This window comes from Hevea brasiliensis, chromosome 4 (assembly GCF_030052815.1).
Source record: "Hevea brasiliensis isolate MT/VB/25A 57/8 chromosome 4, ASM3005281v1, whole genome shotgun sequence".
NCBI classification, from domain to species: Eukaryota; Viridiplantae; Streptophyta; class Magnoliopsida; order Malpighiales; family Euphorbiaceae; genus Hevea; species Hevea brasiliensis.
The window spans coordinates 27,967-38,537 of record NC_079496.1 but is presented as its reverse complement, the minus strand read 5'-3'; the positions used below and the strand labels follow the sequence as shown (position 1 = coordinate 38,537).

At 31.5% G+C, this 10,571-nt stretch overlaps 1 protein-coding gene across 1 annotated transcript; it reads left to right on the top strand.

Annotated features, from left to right (window-relative positions):
- Positions 1-2,006: 2,006 nt before the first annotated feature.
- Positions 2,007-3,853, top strand: LOC110672268 (1-aminocyclopropane-1-carboxylate synthase 7). Its single transcript, XM_021834998.2, has 4 exons — positions 2,007-2,238; positions 2,338-2,466; positions 2,562-2,722; positions 2,836-3,853. Exons 1-4 carry the CDS (start codon positions 2,068-2,070, stop codon positions 3,695-3,697), a joined length of 1,323 nt encoding a protein of 440 aa, XP_021690690.2. The 5' UTR covers positions 2,007-2,067; the 3' UTR covers positions 3,698-3,853.
- Positions 3,854-10,571: the final 6,718 nt, after the last annotated feature.

Below are 10,571 nucleotides of genomic sequence, written 5' to 3'. Positions count from 1 at the left end.
ATGAAAATGAATGAAGTTTGTCACGTTAACAAACCATTAATAGCTTTAAGGGATCATATAACGAATGATTTTTCTTGTCTAAACCTGGTGTATCATGAATCCAAAATATAAGAGTATGATGGAATTTAATTATTAATTGAATATATAAATTTCATATATTTATGTCTTAGATTTATGGTGGATCGAATTTAGGTAAAAATTTCTTGTAATAAAAAAGAGTATGATTGAAAAATTAAATTTTTATTGCTGAAAAAGTAAAATATTAAATTACACAGTACACTTTAAAATAATTCATAAAATCTCCAGATCTGGGGGAATAACATTGGTTGATATTTGTCTGTCTGTTGCAGACCAAAGCCGAGGAACAATCGTCATTGATTTCTTGTTTTCACATTCTCAATTCTGCAATAAAATGCAATCTAATCTAGCTAATATATCTATTAATATTGCAAAATCTGAGCCCTTTAAAGGGCTTTCTGTTGATTCTTGATGATATATATATATATATATATATATATATATATATATATATAATATATATATATATATATATATATCTCGAGCGCCCCGCGTCGATGATTTATATCCCCACGTCGATGATTTATATACTTATAAACAAGCATATATTCTCCTCATCGACTGTTTTAATTTAATTTCTTATTGATTTATTTTTATTTTTCTTTGGTTCTGATTCCTCTTGGATGTTGTTTATTCTCTAGGTTTGTTAGTTGAAGTCCTACACAAAACAACACAATCTCGACAAGTATCTTAACTCTTACGTATAGGCATGCAAATTGTCAACCAAAACTATGGCACATTGTAGATATGCATCTTTTATCTACATTATGCCTGCATTTTGTTTTGTGTACTTAAGAGCTAATCCCTCAAGTGATCAAGCTTAATCACTTGACGGATTAGCTCAATAATCTTCATTAACCAGGTTTATCAAGCAAGGCAAGTGTGGGGATTTGACTTCAAGTGCACCGCTAGCTAACATCTTATGTATTATGTGTTCAGACGTACAGAAATGCTTTTCAGTCATAAGGAGAAGCTCGATCATTAACTAGGATGTTTAAGGAGTAATGATGTTATAAATTCTGTTGCTTGGAGTTTAAGAGTGGGGCCATAAAATCTTCTCAAAGCTTCTATTTTGTCTTAATTATGTTCCCAAATCAGAATCTTAATCTTGTTTAAATTGGTATCTTTGTCAGATCATCAGAGCTTAACTACTCCTAGATCTCTTGAAATATTTTGCATGCTGCACCACTTTCTGAGTATTCCTTATTCTGATCTCATGCATGATTTTGGTTTCAGTAAGGAAAAAATTTTATATATGGCTTCTTTGTTCAGGAAAAAGGATTTGATTAGTCATAGATTTTAGGAAGTGGGGACTTGAAAAGAAAACACATCCACCTTTGAAAAAAAAAATTTAATGGATATTAATTAATGATATCTAAATCATCTCTAATATTGTGAGGTCTTAAATTCGAGTTTAATCTGAGTTATTTATTAAAAAAAATTAACTAAATTAAACAAAAAGTAATTATTAGGAAGCAATGAAAAGGATTAGACACGAAGAAGTGAAAATTTAAGTAATTAAAAAAAAAATTAACACCCACCCCGGCCCCTACCAACCACCATATTCTTTGTAGATCTTATGAAGATTGAGATAAAGAAAGCTTTGGGAAGATGACAGACACGCACAGTTGGCACATGGAGATAAAAATTTCATCCGTAAATGGTGAGTGGGATTTTTGATACTGCTTACATATTACAGAGAATCAATTATATATATATATATATATATATATATATTTCCCAATACCAGGCAAGTTGTGGGTCCCTTTTTTTAATGTCCAAGACTCAAAGCTATGAGACCTTGTGCTATATATAAGAGGGCTATTGATGTAGGCTTCATTCAGCAATTCTCAAGAAGCATATCCTCTCCCTCTCTCCTTCCATATACACATAAGGTAGATAGCTAGCTAGCTAGCTAGCTAGCTTTCTTTAATAGCAAGGCCTTATTATCATTTCCAAGAAAAGCTTAGCTCTAGCTATAGTCTTATTATGGCCATAGAGATTGAGCAACCTACTGTTGGGCTATCAAAAGTTGCAGTTTCTGAAACTCACGGAGAGGACTCTCCATACTTTGCAGGCTGGAAAGCATACGATGAAGATCCTTACGATGAATCGGAAAATCCTTCAGGAGTCATACAGATGGGACTCGCAGAAAATCAAGTAAGTTTCAGTCTCAGCACAAGCTTATACCTTCATTTTGACCTTCAGCAACTGCTTGATTGATAATAATCCTTCTTCTTTTGTTAATTTCTACAACAGGTTTCATTTGACTTGCTAGAAGAGTACTTGGAAAAGCATTCGGAAGCATCTACCTGGGGAAAAGGGGCACCTGGATTCAGAGAGCATGCCTTGTTTCAAGATTATCACGGGCTAAAATCTTTCAGACAGGTACTTCCTTCTACCCATATTTATTTAACTTGCGTTATCTATGTGATTGCATAAAGAAAAATTCTGACAGGTTATATGTATTAATTTGTACACAGGCAATAGCAAGTTTCATGGAACAGATTAGAGGGGGAAGAGCAAAATTTGACCCCGATAGAGTAGTGCTAACTGCAGGCGCAACTGCAGCTAACGAGTTGCTGACCTTCATTCTTGCTGACCCTGGGGATGCTTTGCTCGTTCCAACTCCATACTATCCTGGGTAAGGACTAAGAACCATTGAAACTTGTTCTCCTTCATTTCATTTGTAGTATTATTTCCATTCCCATACGTACTATTGCTGAACTCTAATTTTTTTCTGGTTTTAATTTCCAGATTTGACAGAGATTTGAGGTGGAGGACTGGTGTGAAAATTGTACCAATTCATTGCGACAGCTCAAACAATTTCCAGGTCACTCCTCAAGCCTTGGAAGCTGCATTTAAAGATGCAGAAGTCATGAACATCAAAGTGAGAGGAGTGCTTATAACCAATCCTTCCAACCCATTAGGTGCCACAATCCAACGCTCAGTCCTGGAAGAGATTCTTGATTTCGTCACACGGAAAAACATCCATCTTGTTTCTGATGAAATCTATTCAGGATCCGCCTTCTCATCATCTGAATTCGTAAGCATTGCAGAAATTCTCGAAGCTCGCGGATATAAAGATTCAGAAAGAGTTCACATTGTTTACAGTCTTTCAAAAGATCTTGGTCTTCCAGGTTTTCGAGTTGGAACCATATACTCCTACAATGATAAGGTTGTTACAACTGCAAGAAGGATGTCTAGCTTCACCTTAATTTCCTCGCAAACACAACATCTCTTAGCTTCCATGTTGTCTGACCAGGAATTCACCAAGAATTATATTAAGATAAATAGAGAGAGACTGAGGAAGAGGTATGAAATGATCATTGAAGGGTTGAGAAATGCTGGGATAGAGTGTTTAAAAGGTAATGCGGGGTTGTTTTGCTGGATGAATTTAAGTCCTTTGTTGAAGACACAAACCAGGGAAGGCGAATTGACTCTATGGAAGTCTATTATCCGTGACTTGAAGCTGAATATATCTCCTGGCTCTTCTTGTCATTGCTCTGAACCAGGCTGGTTTAGAGTGTGTTTTGCCAACATGAGCGAGCAAACGCTAGAAGTTGCACTGAAGAGGATACATAACTTCATGGATCAAAGGAAAACAGAAACCAATTAAATCTCTTTTTACAGTAATATGCATTTTTTAATGGCTCCAGCCATTTTGATTCTTTAATTAGATGACAAAACCCAAAACTCATGATATATACTGTTTTATACATTCTTGTTTTCTTGCTTTGCAAAGCAAGTTTCCTGGAAATTCCATTTGTCTCATTAAATTGTAATACTTCTCTGAAAGAAGTTTCATATATATATATATATATATATATATATATATATATATATATATATATATATATATATATAATGTCTTTTTATCATCATATGTTTATATAATTTTGACTTTGTTACCGTTTAAGGGTTTTTTCTTTTTTAACGATTCTGATGGGATTGAATCAAAACCTATTGTTCAACAGCCAAAGAAATGATGAAGTTAATTAATCTATCTTAATTAATTTCTTTATGTTATATGTCTTTTTCTTAGTCAGTGTTTGATTCAAGCAAGAAATGGGTTTGATTTTATGTTCTCTGCTTACTCCAACCAACATGATGACTTTTAGAAGTATAAAAATAACTATGTCAATGGCTGAAGGTACTTGTCATCCCAGAAGGCTTTCAATTGCTGTCCATATGTCTATCCAAATTAATTAAGTTGTTTCTAAGTATTTTTAATAATACCCTTTCCTTGTACATAATTTTTAACTTCTTTAATTATCTGTAGGGCTGGTGGAGGCAGCTCTAAATGTTTATTCCATTTCAGGATGCAAACCAAGTCTTTATATGTATGAATATCTAATTTTCATTAATTATTAATCAATAATTAATGAGTTTTAACTTAGTAATACTAAAATCGTACTATGACTATTAATCAGTGTTGAATTCAAATATCAGTTATTAATTAATATGTAAATTTATAAGAGGATATCATGATATAGCCAGTCCAAAAGCCAATCCAAAACTAAGTTAAATAGTAAAAAAACTCAGTCAAAAAGTTAATGCAGTGATATATTAAAGAGTCAGAGACTCGGTCAAAGAGTTAACATAGTCAAGAAAGTCTTAGGAAAGGCCAATCTGAGCCTTAGATGGTTCGAATTGACTCAACTGAACACATGAAGCTATTCGTGCAAGAGGCTTGAGCAACCATCGATCGAGCATTGCTAGAAGAACGAGACAACAGAATAGATAGAGTTACAAGCGAGAATCTCATAATAGTAACCGAGTATTTTGGTATTCTTGGAATTGCTCTAACTGTAATCTATTCTTTAGTTTATAAATATCAGAATAACCTATAAATCAGGCATGATTATTCTGTAAAAACTAGTATCAAAATCAACATTCATTACTTTCTCAAGCTTTCTAAATCATATTTATAACTTTAGCATCAAAGTAGCTGACCAATAGACAAACGACTTTATTTTTTTCTTATGTTACAAACTTGAATCACGATCAGAGTCAAAATGGACTTACAATACCATCACATGCCAAAGCTACAGTACAATAAAAATAAAATATTGTGACGGATTTTTTGTAACTGAAATATTCCGTCACAAATTAGAGAACGATTTTTGACAGAACATATCATTGAATGGATTTGTGATGGAATATCCTTCACACATTTTTTTGTTATTTTTTTAATATTTTAATTATTGACAGACAAAATATTTCGTCTCTAATTCGTAAAAAATTTGTGACAGATGGATTCATCTGTCACTAATTTGTGATGGAAAAATGTTGCTGTCAAAAACTTTGTGACAGAATATATTTCCGTCACAAATTTGTAACGAAAAATAATTATTCGTCACAAACTTTTGACGGAATTATGTAACGGAAAAACATTGTCGTCAAAAACTTTGTGACGGAAATATATTTCCATCACAAATTTACGACGGAAGATAATTATTCGTCACAAAATTTTGACAGAATTATGTTTTCTGTCAAAAATTTGTGACGGAAATATATTCCGTCTGTCACAGTTTTTTACGACAATTTTTTTTCGTCACAAATTAGTGACAAATGAATCCATCCGTCACAAATTTGTGACGAATTAGAGACGGAATATTTCATTGGTCAATAATTAAAATATTAAAAAAATAAATAAATAATTTGTAATGGATATTCCGTTACAAATCCGTCAAATGATATATTCTGTCAAAAATCTGTCTGTAATTTGTGACGGAATAGTTCTATCACAAAAAATCCATCACAAGTATTTTGTTTTTCTTGTAGTGCTAAAAGTTTGAGAATTCATTTAGAAAAACCTCATTTTGGTTGGAATTAAGGAGTTTGTGAGAAGAAAGAGAACTGCGTTGCTCAATCAGTAAAATATATATATATGATTCAAATTAAGAATAAACTAATACGCAATTAGTGTAGATCCTGCTGCATATAGCACAAGCTACTCTCTATTATAGTGAGTTCCCATCAGGAATTATTAGATATAAATTATAATGATTGCACTCTAATTAACATTCTTTTGACTCAATTAGTAATTAACAAATGTGGGTTTGAAAGATTACGATCATTAAGCAGCCACTGGGGACCAAACTCCAAAGCCAAAACCGCATGGCTAGGTTGGAAAATAAAGTTGGACTTGATGACCTTTGAGATTTGCTACAGATATCTATAAAAAAATATAGTTTTCTCTTCACTAATTGATCCTGTCATGGTCAGATCATCATGCTGAATTAGCAGTGGCTTGATTAGTTAAGATGTAATAATAATAATAATAATAATAATAATACTAATAATTACATATAAAATATGCTCATGGGTTGCTTATCATTAAGATGTAATTATTTAGATAATTAAAGATTTGCTGTGCTTTAATTTCTGTAAGGTTTTGCGTGTGATCCTTGCTCATTACCAAACGAATTCTGGTTCATATAAAGAAGCTGCCATTGATGATTAGAATGGTTGCTATACACTAATGGTGTGGAAACTAATTAATTAACTATAAAATTTATTTAATGTATATGATTCTTTAAAAAAACCAACTTCTAATTATAATTAAGTAATTGCCATGTGATAATTATTTTATAGTTACATATAATTAAGCTGGAACAAGGTATATATGATCTTGCAAATGTGTTTGAGGATCAAGAAATTTGAATATTCAGGAGATCGTTCGCTTTGTTTTGGCTACTTTACTATCATATCTTGTAGAGGGAAGAGTCGTAATTTGATTTTTCTACCATATAACATAATATATCTTGCTATTTTTCTTTTTTCCTTTGACAATAGAAGAAAGGACAAAAAATAAACTTATTTAATTAATTAAATTTGATGTTATCGTGAATTTATTGATTGTTCGATGATTGATAAAGGTTCACTGGATGCCTGAAACAAAAAGCAAAATGAGATTGATGGCTATCCTATGGCTACTCTGATACTCAAGTCAGTCAAGGTATTGAGATGGTGATAAAATAATAATAATGTCAAAAATTGAGAAAAATGTATTTCAGTAGGTACTAGCTATCAATTTATATGACATTTGAGATTCCTCTAATAAATTCGAGTTATTTGTATGCCTTACATGCCAGATTTGTACTATACCAGCGTGGTTCTTGGAGTGAATCATGCTTAACAAACTTAACAACCTTTATTCAATAACCATGTCACTCCAAGCTTATATCCGTAGAGTTTATATTTCAGACTGATCTTTTAATTTGTCTCTTAATTACTAATATTGAGAATGAAATTTCTCTCTGGATTCAACCGATTCAATTTCCTTAAAATTGGAGGCGATTATTTGATTTGATAACTAGATTCATGTTGTTTGGATCTAAATCTAATTACTCCGACCTAGTACTAAAGTTAAATCTTGGGCAAAACTATATCAAAACTAATTAAAATAAAATTTAATTAAAATTATTTTGAATGAGATTAAAATTGGGTTGAATTGATTTTGATAATTTAATTAAGTTTCAAGTAAAAAACTGATTTCTTTTTTGAACTTTTAAAAAATTATCTTTAAGACCAAAATCATTGATATAATTTTAATTATGATCCGAGATTAGACCGCGTCGACGCTTAAATTCACGTGTTTGACTAATTCAAGGGATTTGTTTAATTAATTTTTGTCTGTTTCTGCTTTAAGAAAATTAAAAACATATTATTATAATATTAAATTTAGTTTACGTCGATGAATTTCTTTAGCATTTATACTTTCTAGTGTTTAGAGAAAAGCCTTTTGACTTCGAAGGAGATGACCCATTCTAAGTTGCTGATTTGGAAAGACAACCAGTTTAGCAGCAACAGCTGGCTTTTGGAAATGCTGACTCTAGATTATATGAAATTAAGGGAATTATATATTTGACTTTCTTAATTTTTTTTAAATAATTTTTATCTCTTGCATTTAAAATTATTTACTATTTTTAAAAAATTAAAAAATATATTTTTTTTTCAATTTTACTTTTTATCTCCATTAAATATAATAAATATTAATTCATTGAAATAAAAAATATTTAATCAATTATTAATATATTTATATAAAAATAAAATTATTTAATTATTTTTTAATAATTATACAAAACTTAAATATAATAAATAAAAATAAATTATATTAATTTAGCACTAGGTGCTTGGATAAAACCTAAATTTATTCCTTTTACATTCCTCTAATTTGTAAGTGAAAATTCTGAAAATTATTAATTATAAGATACCAATGACTTTTATTTCTTTGTGTTTAAATAAGGAGAAATCCAATTATTATGTAAGCTTTGCTATTTATTCAGTAAATTGAAAGTATAATTGAAATCATTATAAGAGATTGGAAGAGTAAGAATTTAAACTTAATACCTATCAAGTGAATAATATGTATTTAACTACTGTAACAAGTTAGGCTAGATGCCTTAGTTATACTAGAATAAATTCGTATTTAAAATTATAAATATTAAATTTCAATTGCATTGGAAAAAAACTTGCATTTCTACAAACCAAATTACACCTCCAAAATAAAAAATAAATAATAATTCTCACTTGAATAGATAAGCATAGTTTATCAACTAGAATACTTTAATAAAAAAAATATATAAGAAAAAGGGTAATATTCTTGGAGGAACAAAAAGCAAAGGACCTTGCTCGTGCGTGTGAAAGCAAATTAACATTTCCTTATATGGTCCAGACAATAATATAGAAAATAGTTGTAAGAATGGCCACACCAACCACCATTTAGGCTTATGTTTTTTCTAGTCAAAATTGACACCAAACAGATAGATCACAGCCGTCCACGTGACCCCATATGGCACACGAGCGGCCACATAATTCTATCCACCATATGAACACATGCAACTAAGCTAACGAAGTTGGTGAATAGCTTCAATAAGTGTTTATTGAGAAAGTTTAGCATTTTTTTTTCAACTGCGTGATCTACGCTGCCAATGCAGCAAATGGGATAAGGGGTCCACATTTGATCACAATCTGATCACATCATGTGCGGAAAAATGAATCAGTCCCCGTTAGATCACAAATCAGAAGTTCTTGTGGCGTTCCACATTTTCAGTTTATAAATGATCATGATCTTCTTAAGGGACGATGCGAAATCGCCTTTATTTGAGTGTCTAATCAATGTCATCTTCCAATGATTGAAACATGAGGATTGAATGTTTCAATATTCAAATGTCTTCACACCATATTTTGGAAATAATATATGCTAAAAATATCTAAATATACATAAACATCACATGGGATGCCATCAAAGTTGGATAATTTAATGATCTAATACATACATCATGATGCAAGTGATAAGAGATTCAATTGAAAGCCTCCGGATGAAAAGACTGCAAGAATAGATAATGATATCGATGGTAGTCTTGGAAAGATGACAAAGAAACTAAGAACAAGCAACTACTGCACTTGAACTGCCCAAGGAGATGCCATACATTTATTGGTACTGTGAGAACTGACACAAACTTATATGCTAATTTATTCCTTAGACACTGATGTCTGATATTAAAATAATCTACATGTGAACAATTACGCACCATGAACCTTAGAATGCATGAGATTTTGTGCTTGAAGAAATACCTGCAGCTTATTGATGTTGAAGCCCATTAACTTTGTGCTATAAAGCCCTTTATATTGAGGTTTTTAGCAGGTCTTTCTTGTCATCTATAAACAACAAATACAACAAACCTCTGGACTGGATATTCATGAAGAAAAGGATGCTACAAGCTCCCTAAATCCAGCAACAAACCCCACAGCCATGCACATGTGAAATGATTAGCTTAATTAGTCATCATCATTCTTACACAATGGAGTCGGTCACTGAGATCCTTCCCTTCTTCTGCAGTCTTTTTAGTAAGAGTAAGCTCTACGAAGTGTAGGTTCAGTGGCAGTGTCTCCAAACTCTGAAGTCAGGCGCTTAATGGAATTTTCGTATGAAATTGCAATACGAAATGTTCAAGACAGACAAATGTTAATGGAATTTTCCGATCATAAACTTAATTCGTCTTCTGCATTCAAGAAAACCGGGATTGATTGTTCAATTAATGAATCTCTTCGCATTTTATTTTATCTTGAAAAAATAATCCTGCCTCAAAGCTGTCAAGGAAATTTAGATAAACTCACCCAAATGATAAATATCTCTCATGATTATTAACTAATTAATTTCATTTCCACCAAATGTCTAGTCCATCAACTATCGACTAAGAAAGCATATCCAAGACAAGCTCCTCCAAAATTCGAGAACTTAAGCTCATATCCAAGTTAAATAAAATATAACTGATGCACAGTGACAATTTTCCTCATGCATAAGCAAATCCATTCTCACCTATTGCAACAAATGAGTATAAAACTATATCACCTCATTGCAACATCTTCAAATAGCGTTGTTTCCACACTTAGACTGGACAGTGCTTTTAATGAATTGTCATTTTTCTTCCCTGCACAGAAGATACAAAGCAAAACATTATTGTGTGAATATTAGAGGAATT